Source organism: Oncorhynchus kisutch, linkage group LG13 (assembly GCF_002021735.2).
Source record: "Oncorhynchus kisutch isolate 150728-3 linkage group LG13, Okis_V2, whole genome shotgun sequence".
Taxonomy (NCBI): Eukaryota; Metazoa; Chordata; class Actinopteri; order Salmoniformes; family Salmonidae; genus Oncorhynchus; species Oncorhynchus kisutch.
The window spans coordinates 68,756,185-68,779,414 of NC_034186.2; the positions used below are offsets into that span (position 1 = coordinate 68,756,185).

The 23,230-nt window shown below is 43.1% G+C and overlaps 1 protein-coding gene across 1 annotated transcript; it reads right to left on the minus strand.

The window, feature by feature from the left end:
- Window positions 1-8,530: 8,530 nt before the first annotated feature.
- On the minus strand, window positions 8,531-16,676 carry LOC109901846 (protoporphyrinogen oxidase-like). Its single transcript, XM_020497834.2, is given in 14 exon segments — window positions 8,531-9,578; window positions 9,751-9,793; window positions 10,764-10,913; window positions 12,842-12,955; window positions 13,067-13,185; window positions 13,333-13,393; window positions 13,539-13,732; window positions 13,859-13,891; window positions 13,894-14,002; window positions 14,087-14,219; window positions 14,359-14,474; window positions 14,542-14,676; window positions 14,844-14,951; window positions 16,567-16,676. Coding segments are annotated over 13 exon segments (1,428 nt in total). The 5' UTR covers window positions 14,931-14,951; window positions 16,567-16,676; the 3' UTR covers window positions 8,531-9,444.
- Window positions 16,677-23,230: the final 6,554 nt, after the last annotated feature.

A 23,230-nucleotide genomic window follows, 5' to 3' on the forward strand; every position in this document is an offset into this window, starting at 1 on the left:
AATCCAAAATTAAATCTAGAATCGGCTTCCTATTTCACAACAAAGCCTCCTTCACTCACAGTGCCAAACATACCCTCGTAAAACTGACTATCCTACTGATCCTCGACAATGTAATTTACAAAATAGCTTCCAATACTCTACTCAGCAAAATGGATGCAGTCTATCATAGTGCCATCCGTTTTGTCACCAAAGCCCCCTATAAAACCCACCACTGTGACCTGTATGCTCTAGTCGGCTGGCCCTCGCTACATATTCGTCGCCAGACCCACTGTTTCCAGGCCATCTATACATCTATGCTAGGTACAGCTCACTGGTCACCATAGCAACACCCACCCGTAGCACACGCTCCAGCAGGTATATCTCACTGGTCATCCCCAAAGCCAACACCTACTTTGGCAGCCTTTCCTTCCAGTTCTCTACTGCCAATGACTGGAACGAATTACAAAAATCGCTGAAGCTGGAGACTTATATTTCCCTCACTAACTTTAAACATCAGCTATCTGATCGCTGCAGCTGTACATAGCCCATCTGTAAATAGCCCACCCAATCTACCTACCTCATCCCCGTATTATTTTATTTACTTTTCTGCTCTTTTGCACACCAGTATTTCTACTTGCACATCATCATCTGCTCATCTATCACTCCAGTGTTAATTTGCTAAACTGTAATTACTTCGCTACTATGGCCTATATATTGCCTTACCTCCTCACGCCATTTGCACACACTGTATATAGACTTTTTTCCTATTGTGTTATTGACTGTACGCTTGTTTATTCCATTGTTGTTTGTGTCACATTGCTTTGCTTTATCTTGGCTAGGTCGCAGTCGGAAATGAGAACTTGTTATCAACTATCTTACCTGGTTAAATAAAGGTGAAATAAAAATAAAAGGTTTGTGCTCTTAAGTTGTGCCTGAAGGTTCCTGCTCTGAGTATGACTCTGAACTGACCACCATCTCCAGTTCTGCAGGAGCACGTGAAGCTTTAGTGCTGCTGCTTTGCAAAGGTGGAGAACACCTTTGCAAAGAAAATACTCTATTATTATACTTACTATCATTAGTATATCAGTAGGCTACATTAATACAGCTCGGGGAAAAATGATGAGTGGTCTCTTAGTTTTTCCCAGAGCTGCATATTATTGTAGTAACTTCTAATGCTGGTACTAATGGCTCTAATGATCTTTGTCTGTGCTGTATCACACAGGCTACTACTGTGTTACGTTCATGGATGTATTCTGGTTAGGCTACTGTAGCCTGGTTCGCTGTACAGTGTATGTGCACTTTCCCTAGCTTATGTCATGACTGAATGCTGGCAAGTCCATAGTCTAGGTTTATTATTTTTTTACTAGTTGAAACATATTGCATTCAATGCCATATTATTGTAATAAAACAGGCAGGGAGCAGGCCTCGAACACTCGACCTTCTAGCCCGAAGTACTGCGAGCCATCGACTGTGCCCCAAAAACATGCTCGTGTGGCAGAGTCGATATCCGCGCTTATAAACCCAGGGTCGTTACATTATGATCGTAATGTTGCACTCATTGCTATGATATAATTCCTCCACGAACACGCGCAAACTGTTCAGCCTACCGGCCATTGTGTCACTATTATTAGATAGGCTACTTAGCTAGCCATGCTGGGTGTCAGTGTGTGTGTTTTAGCTAGTGTTTTTGACTGACCTGGTCCCTTACTGGCGAACATTTAGCTTATTTTGCAGCATTTATCTGCGTCTGTGGCAAGGGGCTTTCTCTTTTTTCTCTGCCGCTCTACTCCACCTTTCCTTTTCCGACCGTCCATTTCACCGTGCGACTTGTCTAAAATGTTATCCGTAGAGAAGCAGGTAGACGGTTATGTGCGTCGCGGAGAGACGCGATGTCATTTTGGACGCGGGGACACTGCAGCGAGAGAGTGAGTCGAGCCTGATGCGTGGATTCGCCGTCAACTCATTCCTTTTTGCTATATTATCGCTGGTCAAGTTGACTATTCACGGCAAACCAAAAGGACCCTCAGGCCAGCGGGAAATGTCCCGGTGCTGCCGACGGTCAGCCGCCATTGTTTGGAATGCTGCATGCGTGCCTTCTGAAACCATTTAGTGCGCCCTGTCTGACTTTTGACGATAGTTCTGCAGCCTCTGCCACTCTTTTGGTGGGGTGCTGGTGAAGCACACCTCCTTTTCATGCAGTGCGCCAGAGCAGTTATTCCACTTTCGAGAGGAATTGTAATGAATATTAATACATGTCAATTGCATGCAAATAAAGGTTGCTTCGCTACCACACCCACAACTGAAGAAAAAAAATCATGGTCTCGGATTCGCAGGTGGAGGACTTCTGTGAGATGCCGCTGTTATGCCTGAATTCGACTCCAAACCAACGTGGAAGTCTGCTCCAGCGTTGAGTGGTTACATGAAACCAATTTGTATGTCAAGCAAAGCTCTTAACCGTGCCAGGGCCGCTCAACATTTATATTCAGTTCGACTCGCCCTAAATTTAGCGTCTAAACTGTCCGCAAGATATCTAAGGAGAGGCAGCAGAGAGAAAGGCGTTCTCTCGTTTATGCGACTGACTTTCAAGGTCTCAAGTTGTTTTATTTCATTCAGTGAATCAGATCAGAGGGAAGTGACTTGTGGCCTAAATCTGTCATCAGCTCACTGTTGTAAAGCGGTTACTCTGCAGGATCTTTCCTCGGACCCTGGCTATGGGCATTGGGTAGTAAAACATATTGGTATTCACTGTCAGTTGAAAAGGACATGATGCAGGCCAAACATTATTATTATTTTTTTACAGACAATTTGTCCTTCACTGAGACAGTCCATGACAGACAAGATAAAGCATCATATTTATTGCTCTGCAACATTCTCCAAATAATAAAGTTGGGTATAAAAATACATTATCAAGCCGTCCCCTTGCCACTGTACATGCACTCTATAAATTAAAATTTTCAATATCGTAGAGTCCTAAATTATTTTCCAAGTCGGAGCTCACAATTGTCTTGAACCGACTGAAGCCGGAAGTCAGCGATGTCAGAGTTCCACGTTGTTTAGAATCAGGGGCGGACTGAAACAATACTTCAGGCCGGGAATTCGACTCTATCCCAGGCCACGCAAACCACCAGACTGCTAATTTTGTAGGCTAACCCTAGGAGAGCATCCTTATACCCTTGGGCCTTGCTTCGGATGGCAGGTTTTATGGTCACATCCTTTCAATTCTTTCCATAGTGATGACCACATCCGTGTAAAGTGCACGGTCACGCTTTGCAAAGCTTCCAAATACTTTCCTCAAGGTCTCGTCTTTGGACCATCAGTGTGTTTCACCAATTACATCAAGCTGTCTGTGTCTCCTGTCCTCATTGGTTTCTTCCCATAGCTTCATGCGCTTGTAGGAATCTCGAACGAACACTACAATGTCAGTCAGTAGTGAGAAAAGGGATTCACTTGCCACAACATCCCCAGTGGTGTCAGTTAGCACAAGGTTGCGGACATGTGAGTAACACCATATGTGTACCTGTTAGCAATGCAGAGAAGCCCCTGGATTGTCCCTGCATATTAGCTGCTCCATCTGTTGCATTACCAACACACTGTTTGATATCTATGTTCACCTTCTCAAGGGTCTGTTTCACAAGGTCCACAAAGTACTGTCCAGTCGATGACTCGCAGTCAATGACCGCAATGAGTCTCTTGTGGACAACATCAGTGACATATCGCAAAACTACTGCACACGGGTCTTTGGATGTTAAATCCTGTGTTGTGTCCAATTGTATTGAGAACAGCCCTGCCTTTCTCACTTCAACAGCAATTGTCTGCTGAATCAACATTCTGATGACTTCAGTTACTTTATTTGATGTTGTTTTGGACATCATAGTTACCAAAGACCCTCTTCCTTTACTTCCCATCTGCTTCTTGCTCTTCTCAATGCAATCACTAACATGCTATTGTAGGCAGACATCATATTTGCTTAGCAACAATATAAGCTCAGGAAACTTGCCATGATTGACGGCCATGTTTTCCATGTTATATGCAGCTTCGTGTCTGTGTCCTCTGTAGCTAAGCCCACATTTACCAATCACTTTATCAACATCAATCACACGTTCCATGACCTGCCTCCTCTTTCTGACCTGGTCTCGTTGAACTGACATTTGCTTATCACTCAGAAGGGTACAGATGTCTGCTTTGCTGGCTCCGGGGAAAAAAGCTGCTGCGCTTTCTCTATGGGTCTTGCTTCTCTCATGTTCCTGTACTCTCAGATGGGCATGTTTCCAGGCCTGCATGTCTCCTTTGACAAATGCACTATCACTGGCTGGAGGTTTTGCGAATGCAAGACATACTAAGCAGAACAAGTGAGTTACTTCATTGTATGTCAGCCATTTTCTGTTTGTGCAATCGTTGGAGTGGAAAACATTGGGAATTACTCTTTGAGGGGGTTTGTTTTGGGTGGTACTGGAAAAATAAGTCAAAATCCTTGGACTGAGGACGGGCAAAATATACAAATGGATTTTCAGTGCTTTCACTGTCCCTTTCTATTTTCCCTGTACTGGGCTCTGAACCTCTCTCTCTCTCTGCACATCTGGTTGCTCTGCAGAATGAGATTAACATGGTAAATAACCTAAACTTAAACTTGTATTACTTGTGTAGTCATCAATTGTATGCCCCCCGATTACAGTCCTACTGATAATCTCATAAATAAAGCACATATTAATCTAAAATCATAGCCTCCATGTTTATGTTAACGATTATATGTTAAAGGTTGGAAAGCTGCCGCAGTCATCCCCCTCTTCAAAGGGGCTGACACTCTAGACCCAAACTGTTATAGACCTATATCCATCCTGCCCTGCCTTTCTAAAGTCTTCCAAAGTCAAGTTAATAAACAGATCACTGACCATTTCGAATCCCACCATACCTTTTTCGCTGTGCATTCCGGTTTCCGAGCTGGTCACGGGTGCATCTCAGCCACGCTCAAGGTACTAAACGATATCATAACCGCCATCGATAAAAGACAGTACTGTGCAGCAGTCTTCATCGACCTGGCCAAGGCTTTCGACTCTGTCAATCACCACATTCTTATCGGCAGACTCAACAGCCTTGGTTTCTCAAATGACTGCCTCGCCTGGTTCACCAACTACTTCTCAGACAGAGTTCAGTGTGTCAAATCGGAGGGCCTGTTGTCCGGACCTCTGGCAGTCTCTATGGGGGAACCACAGGGTTGAATTCTCGGGCCGACTATTTTATCTGTATATATCAACGATGTCGCTCTTGCTGTGGGTGATTCCCTGATCCACCTGTACACAGACGACACCATTTTGTATACATCTGGCCCTTCTTCGGACACTGTGTTACTAACCTCCAAACGAGCTTCAATGCCATACAACACTCCTTCCGTGGCCTCCAACTGCTCATAAATGCTAGTAATACCAAATGCATGCTTTTCAATAATTCGCTGCCCGCCAGAATAGCATCACCACCCTGGACGGTTCTGACTTAGAATATGTGGACAACTATAAATACCTAGGTGTCTGGCTAGACTGCAAACTCTCCTTCCAGACTCATATTAAACATCTCCAATCCAAAATTAAATCTAGAATCGGCTTCCTATTTCACAACAAAGCCTCCTTCACTCACAGTGCCAAACATACCCTCGTAAAACTGACTATCCTACTGATCCTCGACAATGTAATTTACAAAATAGCTTCCAATACTCTACTCAGCAAAATGGATGCAGTCTATCATAGTGCCATCCGTTTTGTCACCAAAGCCCCCTATAAAACCCACCACTGTGACCTGTATGCTCTAGTCGGCTGGCCCTCGCTACATATTCGTCGCCAGACCCACTGTTTCCAGGCCATCTATACATCTATGCTAGGTACAGCTCACTGGTCACCATAGCAACACCCACCCGTAGCACACGCTCCAGCAGGTATATCTCACTGGTCATCCCCAAAGCCAACACCTACTTTGGCAGCCTTTCCTTCCAGTTCTCTACTGCCAATGACTGGAACGAATTACAAAAATCGCTGAAGCTGGAGACTTATATTTCCCTCACTAACTTTAAACATCAGCTATCTGATCGCTGCAGCTGTACATAGCCCATCTGTAAATAGCCCACCCAATCTACCTACCTCATCCCCGTATTATTTTATTTACATTTCTGCTCTTTTGCACACCAGTATTTCTACTTGCACATCATCATCTGCTCATCTATCACTCCAGTGTTAATTTGCTAAACTGTAATTACTTCGCTACTATGGCCTATATATTGCCTTACCTCCTCACGCCATTTGCACACACTGTATATAGACTTTTTTCCTATTGTGTTATTGACTGTACGCTTGTTTATTCCATTGTTGTTTGTGTCACATTGCTTTGCTTTATCTTGGCTAGGTCGCAGTCGGAAATGAGAACTTGTTATCAACTATCTTACCTGGTTAAATAAAGGTGAAATAAAAATAAAAGGTTTGTGCTCTTAAGTTGTGCCTGAAGGTTCCTGCTCTGAGTATGACTCTGAACTGACCACCATCTCCAGTTCTGCAGGAGCACGTGAAGCTTTAGTGCTGCTGCTTTGCAAAGGTGGAGAACACCTTTGCAAAGAAAATACTCTATTATTATACTTACTATCATTAGTATATCAGTAGGCTACATTAATACAGCTCGGGGAAAAATGATGAGTGGTCTCTTAGTTTTTCCCAGAGCTGCATATTATTGTAGTAACTTCTAATGCTGGTACTAATGGCTCTAATGATCTTTGTCTGTGCTGTATCACACAGGCTACTACTGTGTTACGTTCATGGATGTATTCTGGTTAGGTTACTGTAGCCTGGTTCGCTGTACAGTGTATGTGCACTTTCCCTAGCTTATGTCATGACTGAATGCTGGCAAGTCCATAGTCTAGGTTTATTATTTTTTTACTAGTTGAAACATATTGCATTCAATGCCATATTATTGTAATAAAACAGGCAGGGAGCAGGCCTCGAACACTCGACCTTCTAGCCCGAAGTACTGCGAGCCATCGACTGTGCCCCAAAAACATGCTCGTGTGGCAGAGTCGATATCCGCGCTTATAAACCCAGGGTCGTTACATTATGATCGTAATGTTGCACTCATTGCTATGATATAATTCCTCCACGAACACGCGCAAACTGTTCAGCCTACCGGCCATTGTGTCACTATTATTAGATAGGCTACTTAGCTAGCCATGCTGGGTGTCAGTGTGTGTGTTTTAGCTAGTGTTTTTGACTGACCTGGTCCCTTACTGGCGAACATTTAGCTTATTTTGCAGCATTTATCTGCGTCTGTGGCAAGGGGCTTTCTCTTTTTTCTCTGCCGCTCTACTCCACCTTTCCTTTTCCGACCGTCCATTTCACCGTGCGACTTGTCTAAAATGTTATCCGTAGAGAAGCAGGTAGACGGTTATGTGCGTCGCGGAGAGACGCGATGTCATTTTGGACGCGGGGACACTGCAGCGAGAGAGTGAGTCGAGCCTGATGCGTGGATTCGCCGTCAACTCATTCCTTTTTGCTATATTATCGCTGGTCAAGTTGACTATTCACGGCAAACCAAAAGGACCCTCAGGCCAGCGGGAAATGTCCCGGTGCTGCCGACGGTCAGCCGCCATTGTTTGGAATGCTGCATGCGTGCCTTCTGAAACCATTTAGTGCGCCCTGTCTGACTTTTGACGATAGTTCTGCAGCCTCTGCCACTCTTTTGGTGGGGTGCTGGTGAAGCACACCTCCTTTTCATGCAGTGCGCCAGAGCAGTTATTCCACTTTCGAGAGGAATTGTAATGAATATTAATACATGTCAATTGCATGCAAATAAAGGTTGCTTCGCTACCACACCCACAACTGAAGAAAAAAAATCATGGTCTCGGATTCGCAGGTGGAGGACTTCTGTGAGATGCCGCTGTTATGCCTGAATTCGACTCCAAACCAACGTGGAAGTCTGCTCCAGCGTTGAGTGGTTACATGAAACCAATTTGTATGTCAAGCAAAGCTCTTAACCGTGCCAGGGCCGCTCAACATTTATATTCAGTTCGACTCGCCCTAAATTTAGCGTCTAAACTGTCCGCAAGATATCTAAGGAGAGGCAGCAGAGAGAAAGGCGTTCTCTCGTTTATGCGACTGACTTTCAAGGTCTCAAGTTGTTTTATTTCATTCAGTGAATCAGATCAGAGGGAAGTGACTTGTGGCCTAAATCTGTCATCAGCTCACTGTTGTAAAGCGGTTACTCTGCAGGATCTTTCCTCGGACCCTGGCTATGGGCATTGGGTAGTAAAACATATTGGTATTCACTGTCAGTTGAAAAGGACATGATGCAGGCCAAACATTATTATTATTTTTTTACAGACAATTTGTCCTTCACTGAGACAGTCCATGACAGACAAGATAAAGCATCATATTTATTGCTCTGCAACATTCTCCAAATAATAAAGTTGGGTATAAAAATACATTATCAAGCCGTCCCCTTGGCACTGTACATGCACTCTATAAATTAAAATTTTCAATATCGTAATTAGATTCCAAATACATGATAGATCACCATATCGAGATCATCACATCAGTGTGTGTGGTTCTGTTACCACGGTGATGAAACATCAGCGCACATACTTTACCATAATAATAATAGATTTTTGTCTGCTATATTCACAGAGAGGATAGGGTAAAAGATAGATGGCTGGAAAGGACAGTTGGAGTAGGGATATACACACCACTGATTATCACATCTTTAACATGTCTCCCACATGAAATATGCCTGTACATTCATGAAGGGGTGGTGATTTCTGTTAGCAAAAAGGCACCATAACTAAAATCTCATCCTGAATATAAATGTTACTCTACATTTTGAACTACTGCATGGAAAATTCAATCCTTGAAGTAAGGTTACGGGGACAAATCATCCTAAAACAGTTCAGATTGTGGTTCCATTTTACGTAGTGACGACATGACTTTCATCCAGCCCTTGATTTCAAAACCAATATTTTATTAGAATGAGAACTGTTCTGTGGGTTACCCGTGGTTTCCAGGCTAGTGGTGATGTCTCAGACATAGAATCATCTCTAGAGGATCAATCTGTACTTTGTCCAAATGAGATAGAAATGGAAAACTTCATAAATATGCTGCATATTAATCAGGAATATTGCGCAAAAAAATGACATCCCTTTGCAGAGGGCTTAAATGCAGAGGGTGACTAGTAAATTGTATGTACATTTTTATTAGTATTTGTATTTAACTTGGCAAGTCAGTTAAGAACAAATTCTTATTTACAATGACGGCCTACACCGGCCAAACCCGGACGACGCTGGGCCAATTGGGCACCGCCCTATGGGACTCCCAATCATGGCCGGTTGTGATACAGTTGTGTAAAAGCAAAACTAAAATGTAGAACGCAATACGATGAGGGAAAAAAACTAGATCTCTTTCACAATATAAGCTTATATCCATGGTTGGGAACCTGAATGTCTGGTTAGACTTTTCCCACAAGGTCCTCTGCTGCCGACCGTCCACTGAAGATGACATCATTGACCGAGACGCCATCATAAGAGGACCCAGCCAGACTAAGTGGTAGATTGTGGTCTCTGATGTATTGTCTCATATTTTCTGTTGATAGAAAAACCAAGCCCAAATCAACAGATACATGGTAGATAGGTATATTGTAAAAATTATACATTTTTTTCAGTACACGGCACAGAGATAAGACAGAACACACAATCAGATAGCCAGCACAATAGAAAAAGTCAAATCTATTAAATTAAGACTGTCCCCGTCTTACCAAGTCGTTTCCAGTGTCCAAGGTAATATTGAGGAATGCAGTCCTAGAGGAGATAAATTGCATATTAAGACAATTATTTAGCTGTCCTGATCCCAGACCTGTATGAGCTAAAGCCATCGCTTAACTATCATCGTAATGCCAAGGAGTTGGCTAAGCACATACAGACCTGGAACCAGCCTACAAATGGTGGAGGATGTTAAAACTAAGAGTGACTGGACAGGAAAGCAGGCACTCAGATCACATTTATGGAAGATAGCACTGAATGATGAATCCATCCTGTCAACAAATGTAAAAAAAAAAATAGGACATTTGTTCCCCTACAGTGTCAGTTCAGAAGTGATTATCACGTCGTCTATCTATACAGACCATACCATTCAAATTGAACTATTTGTCTTGCTCAAAACTTCCTGCTATCTCTGCTGCCTGGTTGTTGGTTGACATGGGAGCGCAGAGATAACACAAATGGAAAATGATTTGTTGGTGCTGATGAAATAAATGACAAGAACATCTGAGCATACAACAGGGGGAATGACATGGTGCAAGGGAAACATCACGATTTGAGCTAGAAACCGGGAGATGCAGCACTATGAATACTGATGTAGCTGACTTAGGGTAGTGTGTGTCTGTGAAGATGTGTGTGTAGGAAAAGGGGAAGAGGATCTAACATCCCAGTGCCTCTCTCCATCTTGCCTATCCAGTTCCATAGAGGGAATGGGGAGAAAGACCAATACAGAAACAGAGGAGCCATCCATCCAGTGAGATAGTGATCATCAACAGGCTTGTTGATCTGTTTGCTCCAGTCTTGCTCCCCTGGGACATTGATAAGTTATGACATAGTGGAGCTCAACTGAATACATCATTGGTTGGTTCGAATACTAACTGAATCCAGGGCCCAATGAGGACCTCTGGTGACACAGTGGTTAAATAATGAAATTGAACAAGAAGAGGCTTTTCATTCAAGTCTCTTGAAACACAAATGAAGACATGTGAAACAGTTCGCTCACACGTCTTACCTTGAGCAGTGCAACTACGCTCCAGATAGGTAGTGTGGTAACGCCCAGGTGTGATGTCACCGCCTGGGTGGCCCTGTCCAGGAGGAGCTGCTCGGTCACTTCCTCTGGATTCCCAAACACTTCCTGGAACCAGGCCCCGCCCATCATCACCTAGGGAACACAGACAGTACACAGTAAGGCCATGACACCAACCATTTAGAGCAGGGTTTCCCAAACTCTGTCCAACATTTTGGTTGTTGCCCTAGCACTACACAGCAGATTAAAATAATCAATGCTTGATTCGTTTTTTAAATTTTAAATCAGCTGTGTACTGCTAGGGCAAAAACCAAAGCGTACACCCAGGGGAGGCACCATGACTGAGTTTAGGAAACCCTGATTTAGAGAACTGTCTGCCAGCCAGACAGTTAAATAATAAATTAATCAAACATCCTTTGTCCTAAAGGACCTATAAGACCGTTGCTGAAGAAATAGAACAAAACTCATTAAAAAAAAGGAAAGGTCCCTTTTTCAGGACCCTGTCTTTCAAAGATAATTTGTAAAAATCCAAATAACTTCACAGATCTTCATTGTAAAGGGTTTAAACAGTGTTTCCCATATTTGTTCAATGAACCATAAACATTTAATGAACATGCACCTGTGGAACGGTCGTTAAGACAGTAACAGCTTACAGACAGTAGGCAATTAAGGTCACAGTTATGAAAACTTGGGCCACTGAAGAGGCCTTTCTACTGACTCTGAAAAACACCAAAAGAAAGATGCCCAGGGTCCCTGCTCATCTGTGTGAGCGTGCCTTAGGCATGCTGCAAGGAGGCATGAGGACTGCAGATGTAGCCAGGGCAATAAATTGCTATATCTGTACTGTGAGACGCCTAAGACAGCACTACTGGGAGACAGAATGGACAGCTGATCGTCCTCGCAGTGGCAGACCACGTGTAACAACACATGCATAGGATCGGTACATCCGAAAATCACACCTGCGGGCATCCTCCTCCCTCATATGGTACCCTTCCTGCAGGCTCATCCTGACATGACCCTCCAGCATGACAATGCCACCAGCCATACTGCTCGTTCTGTGTATGATTTGCCATGGCCAGCAAAGAGCCCGGATCTCAATCCCATTGAGCAAGTCTGGGACCTGTTGGATCGGAGGGTGAGGGCTAGGGCCATTCCCCCCAGAAATGTCCGGGAACTTGCAGGTGCCTTGGTGGAAGAGTGAGGTAACATCTCACAGCAATAACTGGCAAATCTGGTGCTGTCCATGAGGAGGAGATGCACTGCAGTACTTAATGCAGCTGGTGGCCACACCAGATACTGAATGTTACTTTTGATTTTGACCCCCCCTTTGTTCAGGGACACATTATTCCATTTCTGTTAGTCACATGTCTGTGGAGCTTGTTCAGTTTATGTCTCCGTTTTTGAATCTTGTTATGTTCATACAAATATTTACACATGTTAAGTTTGCTGAAAATAAACACAGTTGACAGTGAGAGGACATTTCTTTTTTTTGCTGGGTTTACATTCCACAACAGCCGAGTTCAGGGCTACTGAGACGTAGTCCCACGGATGGCTGCACCGTATTTGCCTTGGCAGCAGCTTGTCTGTTTGCATACATGTCTAGAGAAACAGGCATCTGCCCAGTAAACAAATAATGTCTTAAGGCAGTGAGGAGGAAGATCAATAATGGAGTGACATTTGTTGTAGAAGTCAAGTCACATGGCACCAGAGGCTATTTGCAGTTAGTTATATGTCTTCCACACCAGGGTATTCCAAACAGAAAACTCCTACCATCACCACCTCCTTGTGACATGACCCCATAAGCCTGACTGAGGCTGGACTGTGTTTGGAAGTGACTTGGAGATCTGTCATCCTGTTGTCTAAAGCATGTATAATTTACGCTGAGCGGAACACTGTATATCTGGATGGGTTTTACTGTAGTTTATACATGGAAGGTTGGTCCCTGCCATGCTGTGCATTATTAACATAGGAAAGTATTCTTGCACGGCCTATAACACACACATTATGTAATTGTTTGTGTATGAGAGAGAGAATATAGTACATATATATTGTGTGTCTCTTACTGTTAGTCTGGTGGTGGGTCCTCCAGTGCGGTTGTGCTGGGGGAATGGCACAGAGTCATAGACCACCCCTAGGAGACCTCTGTCCTCTGAGGATGGCACCAGGTGGCCAAAGCCCTGAGGCCACACAAGAAAACACTCACATTAGATACACACATTCTGAAACACACGCATATCCATAGAAAATAACAAAGAATCTTCCCCAAAAAATTTCTTCATTGTTCTCACCGTGACAGGCAGGACGGAACCCTCGTACTCCAGGTTTACCACGGCAACGGTTACTGTGGCAATCTCACGTAGCTGCTGTGACAGGGGCTGTGCAGCAGTGAGAAGTGCTGAGGCCAAAGCTAAAACAACACACACACGCACAACTGAAGACCAAAACCACAGGCTTCCAGGTCCACAGGCAGAACGGCAGGGACTGAATTTAAGAATCACTGTGTGAAGTTAAAAGATTTAGGCTCAGTGATCAAGTTTAGTAAAAGTTAATTTACCTTTTGCTGGTAGAGCAGCAATGATATGATCAGCTTTGATGGTGCCAACCTCCAGTTGAATCTGTGTTAAAAAAATCAATTGCACAGACATCAGTTGATTCATTTACTGGATTTAATGAACAACTTAAAAATACACATACCACAACTCCAGTGCAATGGCAGTACACATACATGTGTCCCAACCCCCAGATCTCCAGCAGTCTCACCTCCCAGCCGGTGCCATTAGTACTTAGCCCCATCACAGGGGTGTCTTTGTGCACCTCTACACGTCCCCCATTCCTCATCCTCTCCTCCAGGGCTTCCGGAAGGTTCTGTAAGCCCCTCTTCAGTGACCACTGGGCCCAGTTCTCCTGAGCAGCCCTCTTGGTCAAGGTAGAGGGGGGTACGTCTGGTCCAGGGCCTAGGGGGACAGTCACACTTGTTATTCATCTACTCAATTAGACAGGTCAGCAATATGACTGTTATGGGGACATTTAAGATTCAGAATTCCTATGTAGCTTCGGTGTGGTGGCGGACTCTCTCTCACCTGGGCCCAGCAACATTCCCAGGATGATGGAACTCTGGCCTTCTCTGCATTGTAGAGTGGCGGGAGACAAGAGCGCACACTCAGCTTCCTGCAGTCCCCTGCAAACACTCCCCTGCACAGGCTGTCGATGGCAATGTCTGCAAGCTGCAGAGAGAGAAGAGGAGAATACTGTCACTCTGAACTGATGTGGAAGTTGTGTGCAGGGTATTGTTTTTAATGCCATCTCACCTCAGTGCCCAGCCTTCTCGACACGAAGGAATGAACAGACTCATCCTCCTCCTTTCCTCTGCTGATCAGTATCTCCTTCAGTCCGCTCTGGACCAGAGGACGAGAGAATGGAGGGACTGTACGCAGTACTCCACTGGATGGAGGGAGGCAGAGGGTGACTTGGATAGACAGACTACCTACAGTTGATTCAATTCACCATGTTGTGAATGCATGAACATAGCTGTTTGTGTCTAACGTGGTACTATTTTATCATTCATCCTTACCCCCCTTACCCTAAGCCAGAAGGCATCTTGTGTAGCTGGCCTCCCACATAGAGGTAACGGTTCTTAGAGGCCACGTGATTATAGGTGACTGGGAGGACCTCGCTCTCCAGCCCCAACTCTTCCACCTGTAGAAAACAGACTTAGATTTCTACCTACTATCAATCACACACACACACACATTACAGTGCCTACCATGTTGAGTGTGTTTCGTCCCACGGCTCCTGCAGGTCGTATCCCTCTGGGTCCATGTTCAAACACAGCTCCATCCTCCCTACGAGTTGAACTTAGCCAGCCTCCGAACCGTCCATCCCCCTCCAGCAGCACTATCTACACAGACAGACAGGGAGAGATATTAATCTAATGGTGTACCTGTGCAGGGCCTAGTGGGCATCTCAATAGTGTAATAACAGCTTAATTACAGTATGTTTGGACTTACAGTAGAGATGTAGTCTACCGGCAGCATATGTGGAGATAGTTGTGGTAATGATATTTACCTTGGAGACCTGGTGGCTCTTGCTGAGGTGGAAGCAGGCTGACAGGCCCCCGATCCCCCCTCCCAGGACAGCCACCGTCTTCTGCATTCAGCCCTACGATGCCCAGCTCTGTGCAATGGGACAGAACAGGGCTGTAATGTCTATTCTGTACCAGACAAATCCCTCAAGTATCCATGTGTAAATGGCATTAAGAGCGACTGATCAAGCAAAGTAATGTTAATAGAAACTTCAGTGAAGTGACCAAGCTTGGGTTTGGTTAAAGTGGGGGGAAACAAGGACAGCTGCACACTGTCAGACTGGTAACTATCAAAGGCCTGGCCAAGCCTACTTGACCCCATGATGAAGTGTTTTTGAAGATGAGCTTCCCCACGGGGTGAGGCAGTGACAAGGGTTTGTGGAATTCAGCTATGACTACATCGATTTGCTCAAGGTCAATACTTCTAAAAATTGTAATTGTTAAACACTTACTGTGTACCTATGTTTGTCCTCTGTAGTTGCGTGCCTGTTTGCTGAAATCCATACTTTGTAATACAACGTTCGTCAAATACAACCACCGACCATTTCCTAATTTCTGATGCTCTAAAATGTGGCAATTGAATCTCAGATTAGGCAGGGTAATGTACATTTTTGAGCAATAGAAAAGTTGAAATGGTCAGTGGTTGTATTTGACCAACATTTTGTTAAAAAGCATGGACAAAGAAAGGCACGCAACTACAGAAGACAAACATAGGTACACAGTAAGTGTTTCATAATTTACTTCTTTTTTTTAAAGTATTGACCTTGGGTGAATCGATGTAGTCAGAGACTGACTTCCACAAAGCCTGGTCCCTGCTCAACTCCGTGGGTGGAGATAATCAGAAACTTCCTTCACCACAGAGTTGAGTTTAGTTAGCTACAAGGGCCCGTTACTAAAACAATATGATGGTGTCTCTCACTCAAACAGATAACTGACTCAGTGAGTTGTAGCCCATGTCTCCCACTAATCTTGAGTGGAGAAGGAGGGTTGGGTCTGGGTGGTGGCCCCTGATAAGATGATGACATAATGCCCCTTTCAATCTGCTTGCTGTCTGGAGACTCAGAGACAAGAGAAACGTACTTTCTTGAAAAAAAATACTTTCTGTACAGTCAGTGACAGTTTTCACTCTGATCCAGTTGAGCATATGTCTAGCAGTAGCCTAAATACAGCTAGCTTGAAGATGATCTTGTGTTACTTTTTATTATTTTTTACTTTAGTTTATTTGGTCAATATTTTCTTAACTCTTCTAGAACTGCACTGTTGGTTAAGGGCTTGTAAAGTAAGCATTTCACGTTAAGGTCTATACGTTGTATTCGGCGCATGTGACAAATAAAGTTTGATTTGCTAGCTAATAACTAGTTTGATAAGTAAGGCCAGTGAACGTGCAAAGGCATGATGCCAAATTACACTAGGGACCAAAGGCAGTCATTCGGTTGTGTGCAGTTTTACTGTAAATTACAATACACCGGCAACATATCAGATGGAACAAAGTAACGTTCGTTTTGAAGGAGTCTTCGCTCACAACACCTGTTCTCAGGTGTTACCCAATGCATTCAAAATAACAGTAAACGTTCTTAGCCGGTTAGCATGCAACACAACTGGGAAAAAGGTGTAGCATACGTTGCAAAGGAAGGCACAACTTCACGAGAGGTAAACAGACATATCGATATGCTTATTGGAATAAATGTAGAAATGTCTAGAATTTACCTTTTGCGGTCTAAAGTTGGAGTCAGGACTCATATGAACCTTCGTGACATACCATTGATGACAACGGACTTCGTCGTTGTTGCTTTGAACAACCAATGACATACAATCACCAATTTCGTCTTCTTTGCTGGAAATCCTTTGCTTGTTCTTTCTGTATGGTTGCCATCTAGTGTACGGGAAAGCAATTACAACATGGCTTTTTTTTTATTGCTATGTGGAGTTCATAATCATTCAAAAATTCAATGACTCATTTGCACCGGTATTTGTATTTAGTGTTTTAAAATGTTATTTTATCAACCATAATGACCCATAACTTCATAAACTGGATACAACTTCCCCATACAATGATTATTATCGACCTTCATCAACCTGGCGAAGGCTTTCGACTCTGTCAATCACCGTATTCTTATCGGCAGACTCAACAGCCTTGGTTTCTCTAATGAATGCCTCGCCTGGTTCACTAACCAGTGTTGCCAACTTAGCAACTTTGTCACTATATTTAGCGAGTATTCAGACCCCTCTAGTGACAATTCTTTTTTTAAATTGACTAGCGACAAATCTAGCAACTGTTTCTGGTGTTATTGGAGACTTATGGAGACTCTGACGTGAAAGCACTTATCGTTCTTACTCTTCTCAACAATCTTACTCTTCTCAACAAGCAGCGGGTGCTGCCGTGGGCCCCAACCCGCTCCCAAAGTACTCCCAAAGTACTCACACGCGGCCCAGTCCTCGTGCAGCAGTCCCTCCCAGCTGCAGTCAGAGCAGGAGATGTTCACCAAATGATTTGCGCATGCGGGAAGCCGCCGTTGGCTGATCCCGCCCTGGCTTACATTCAGGGCAGGTTGTAAATGTAAAATGTTCTTTGTCTAAAATAAATCACTGCACAAAGATAAATCACTGTATTGGACTCACATAGCCTCAGTCACTTACTCACCTTGTCCACTGTGTGTGTGCCTCTCTGTGACATAAGTTAAACATCTAGCTGGCTAGCTCATCATGTCTCAGTCTAAACTGTACACTCAAAAATACAGAAAGGAGTGGGAATCAAACCCTGAATTCAAAGGCTGGTTGAAGCCATTTATTGGAGATGATAAACGGGCATACTGCCTGTAACCCAAACCGGCTGCGCGCGTGCGCATACATTTATTTTGTCCCCCTACACCAAACGTGATCACCACACGCAGGTTAAAATATCAAAACAAATTCTGAACCAATGAAATTCATTTGGGGACAGGTCGAAAAGCATTAAACATGTATGGCGATTTAGCTAGTTAGCTTGCACTTGCGAGCTAATTTGTCCTATTTAGCTAGCTTGCTGTTGCTAGCTAATTTGTCCTGGGATATAAACATTGAGTTGTTATTTTACCTGAAATGCACAAGGTCCTATACTCCGACAATTAATCCACACATAGAACAGCCAACCAAATTGTTTCTAGTTATCTCTCCTCCTTCCAGCCTTTTTAATCTTTGATCTTATATGGTGATGGAATCTATACTTTCATAGTATTACCACGACAACCGGCAAAACAGTTTGTCTTTCAATCACCCACGTGGGTATGACCAATGAGGAGATGGCACATGGGTACCTGCTTCTATAAACCAATGAGGAGATGGGAGAGGCAGGACTTTGTTAAGGGATTTTTTTGATCAATAATGACTAATTATGTATACATTTCAATCAGGACTGACTAATCAGAATACTATTATGTTAGTGTATAGATGTATGAATTTTATTTTAATCCTAGTACTGAATACAATGTGTCTAATTATAATCAAGAATTAGAACAATGACAGTCTGTTCCTTGGTAGAAACAAATTGACATATCGTCAGACTGGCTAGAATGCTTATCTACACAGGGAGGCCTTGGCCTAGTCATAAATTATCTAAACTAGTGAAGGATGAGGTAGGAAGGCTTGAGAACTATACTGCCATTGTACCGGAGTGGAGGAGGGACGGGACAGTTTGAAACCTAATGACGTCATTTTCAGTTTATAACCTGTTGTAAATTGTATCATGTTCAGTACTCTCGAGAATAAACGCTGGTGCTTGATTTTGAGACTGGTCTCCGCCCATTTTATGCAAATAAGTTTCTTACAAATCCTTAGAAATGGGCTGAGTGTATTAATTTAATTGTGTAATAAATTTAATTCCTCTAACAATTGGTCCTTCGAACGCCGGGTCTAAATAACTGTCTCTGCCATCTGAAGGTCGTACGCCGAACATCGTGCACGGGCGGGTCTAGTCCCGTTATTTTAAGACCTGGCCTCTGAATTGAGGTTAAAGAACAGGCCGGTATACACCCCAGACTGACAGGGACGGTGACTAGATCCAATATTGCTTTTCCCAGTCGGCGACAAGGTCAGTAGCCTATATTCTCGATTCTGGGGGGAATGATTTAAGTTATCTTTGATTTGATGTTCTAAAATGTTTTGAATTGATCATTAATAGGAGCTGTACTATTCCAAACAGATCCACAGGGTGTTGTATGACCAATATACACTGGGTTCTGTATGACCCATATACACTGGCAGGTCTGAAATGACCTCAGGTAAAGTGCACTACCATAAATAAAATAAACTTAATCATGAGAGGCATATCCGCCCGAGATTAAGAGGGGATATTTAAATAGGTGCTGGGAGATAGGACGGTGATCTTGTGCAAAAAGGATAACCCATAGGATTAAGAGGGGATATTAACTAGGCTTGGGGAGACAGGAAGGGAATTCTATGTGTACAAGATAACTTGAATGGTCAATTAAACTCTGGGAGAATTGACCAATGTTCCGATTCAACAAACAGTACTGAAATAAACTCCAAATAAGGAGGAGGGAAGCCAAAATCTAGAGGAATGGGATAAAGTCCAAATCTATAGACAAGAGGGTCCAGGAGAGAAGGAAACCTAAAATAGTGGCGTGAGATAGGAGATATTAGTGTACTTTAAAAGCCCTCCGACACAACGTGAAATAAGATGTTAACTAGGGATTTACGACCCCTGGGCTTATAGTTGTATAGGTAAGACCTAATATCTGATAGACAGTCAAAGCTATTGATAAGGTTTCCAAAAAGGAGAAAACACAAATAGAAATCTATACACATAGATTGTAATCATTAAAGAGACACACAGATAGTCAGGCAGTAGAACAACCATAGTGACTAGGTAATGGTAAACAGCACAGACATAGATCATAGAAATATATACACATAGATAGTGATAAATACCATAGCTACTAGGAGCGGCAAGGATTTATTAAACATGAGTAGTAAATCTTCAGAGGAGGTCCCGAAATTAACGGGAGATGAGAAATATATGCAGGAAGAAGATAAGAGAAACACCTATTTTAGCCAGACATGGAGGAGTAAGTACAAATTTGATGAACGTTTAAATAAAGAAAAACTGGAATCAATGATTAAACAAATAAATAGGGTTAGTGGAGATAAGACAGATAAACAACGGGCAGAGGGGCTAAATACAGCTATGATATGGTTAGCCGAGGCGAGGAAGAGAGCTGAGTACAAAGGGAAATGAAGAGAGGCGCCCAAAGTCTGACTGAATAGAAACGGATACTGCTAAAATAGTCAGGAAGTGTTTAAATTAGGACTATTTTCTGGGAATTCTCGGTGCAGGAGTTTGCGACTACAGAAAATGATAATAATATGGTCATTGGCGGGGAGTTTCTGTCATTCCAAATAGTGTTGGTGGTTCAGTGGTTAAATAGGTGCCTTCCCAAACTTGAGATATGAGTTCGCTTCCCGGTAAATTCTTTTGAATAAAATGTGTTTTTTTTTATTGTAATTCAACTATTTGTACGTTTTGCCTGGAAAAATACGGTCGCTAGTGTTTGTATAAGATATGAACTGAACGTTTTTAATAGGTTGTTTAGGTTGAAATTGAGAGAATAATTCATTCAAAATAATGATAATAATAATAATAATTCATTCATTCACTTTTCAAAATTGGCTAAAAGTTCCATATACATTTTTTTAAAGTAGCTGAATATCGTCAGGATAGTCTGAAAAGATGCTACAGCTAGCAACAGAATTGCTAGGCGTTCCATTGGGCTATACTTGGCTATAAGATAGGGAGGTAAGAATAGTTGAATCAAAAAGTTGTGGTTGTTTCCCGGGTATTGATTTTTGGTTAGATAACGCCAGTGAATTCGAACAAGAAGTTAACGTATTCTAAACATTATCTGTTTTCATTACGGGGAACAATGAAAGGTCTACAATAGTGTATGGCTGGCTGGAAGTGTTTTATTTTAAAGGGACAGTGCATGTTTATCACAGTTGTGTGAGTGTAATGGCAGGGTATGAAGTATTTTGCAACATATATTAAGTGATTGATGTGACTGATTTTTAAAGTTTAACCCATGTTATTTTTAGATAAAATACAGTGGATTCCCGAAGGAGAGATTTCATTAACACAGGAAAGGGATATGGTATGGTTAGCATTCGTTTTGGCTTTAATTAACCATTGAATATTTTTATTTTAAAATAGATAAGACACTTGACAGAGAATTGGTACAGGATAGATATGAATGAACGCCCAAGGGATAATTGGACAAGTGGAGAATGAAAGGGGCGTTCCTACATGATAATGTCAGAACATTGTTTAGGGTAGGCAAGGCTGTTACCTGGGCATAGCCAGGTATCAAAGGGGGGATGGGTAAATTGTGGTCTAGGATAGGAAACTTAGTGGCCTATTGGATAATTGTCACGACTTCCACCGAAGTTGGCTCGCCTGCCTGTTCGGGTGGTGCTCGGCGGTCGTCGTCACCGTCCTACTAGCCGCTACCGATCCCTTTTTCGTTTGTCTGTTGGTTTTGTCTTATTAGTTTCACCTGCGTGTATTTTCGTTTAATTAGCTTCCCTATATGTAGTAGTTTGACCCGCTCTTGTTTTGTGCAGGATTGTTTTTTGTTACTCTGTTGGTTGTGATGTTTGTATTCTCGGAACTGTTTGGTCCTGTGTTTGGGCTGGTCTGTTTTATGCGCCCTGTATAAAAAAAATGTTTGCTAACAAGTAGGCATAGAAGTTAAAGATATAATCAGATAGAACATATGAGAAACTGTTTGTTAACCAAACCTGCATGTCCAAGATTTATGCACTACAGGTGAACTGCAGGATAAGGTGATTCACTTAATCCAGTCCCCGAGGAGAATAGACGGGGAAACAGCACATTGGAGCGGCCATACCAAGGGCTCCTGGTGACAGCCTTCGCTGTGAGAATAGCTAAAATAACTACCTGGATTCATATCACACACTGCGGGAGGGTAAGACGCGCTGACACTGTCAAACAATCACAGTATTCGAGAGGAGAACTGGAATTAACAGAATTCCGGGGGCCATCTCTTGAATGAAGACTTCCTTTCCCGTCATTCCATCCCTGTGCTTGTTCATAAAAGTGGAGGTGTGTCTGGCCTCTGGCTGCTGATGTCTTTTCTGGGAAAGGGTGGGGCTTTACAGGGGCTTTACAGGTGTACTGATCTGTCATGAGCTGTCTGGTCATGGGAGCCATATTCCTGATACACCATGAACCCCGAGAAGGCCAAAGAGGGTAACTTGACTCGTGCTAGACGAGGAGACTGTGATATTACCATAGCATTTTAGCAGGTCACTGGAACTGAATAGTAAGGAAGGGAGAGTGAGATTGGGAAGGATGTCTCAGTGGAGTTTCATGTAGACCAACTGGGGTCATTCACTCCTTGGCAGGCTAGAACCATGGGTCTCTATGGAAGGTATTTGTGTAAATCAGTGTAATTCATGGAATCAGGCCATAGCTCACACTGAAAGGGATGGCTATGTAAACCCATACACCCAATTTGGGACCAGATGGAGTATAGTAAGGGTTGGAGTTTCTGACTGTGTTCCCGAGCAGAGGAAGTATGGTATAAAGGTACAAATTAACATTAAAACGGGAAAGACCCAGGATCTCGGGTTATGGTATGTTGGCTTTGACCAGTTTTCAACTGATACTATGGTACAGTTCCAGGTGGCAAAGGTTAGAGTTGGTAAGGAGACTATGGTCGCCCGGAGTTCAATCAATCTCCCTAACAACGAATAATTCAGGTTAAAGATGTATTAACCAAAACCTTGAGAGAACAAAATCAAATCAAATCATGACACGTATTAAAGTGAATACTGTATGGTAAAGTTGTTCACGAAAGCAGGAATGCCAGATAATGACAGTTACATTGAGTTGCACTATTTATATCCACAGGTCCCCTTTAAATCGAGACTACCTCCCTTTACAGTGACAGAAGGAGATAATACTCTTTGGCCGGTAAAGTACTTATGGGAAATATGTAGGGGAAGTTGTTACCTGCAATAGGACAGAGAATGTTGTTTCAATAAGGTAAAGTGGGCCAGGGCTGACATCTGGTGGTTGTGTGGAGGAATGATATTATGGGAAATAACGAAATAATCTACAGGTTGGACAGGCCCATGCGCTCTCGGGCATATGGGAATGCCTTTCACACTCATTCAACACCATGACATGAAGTTGGCCAAACTGGAGAAAAGAAGTACTCCATCTGGGTCTTTTGACGAGAGAGTATACATTGGGGTTCCACGGGGGATACCAGACGAGTTCAAAGCAAGAAATCAGATCTTAGCAGGATTAGAGTTTAGTATTTTCTAGTGGTCCACTCTTAAATAAGAATGTGAA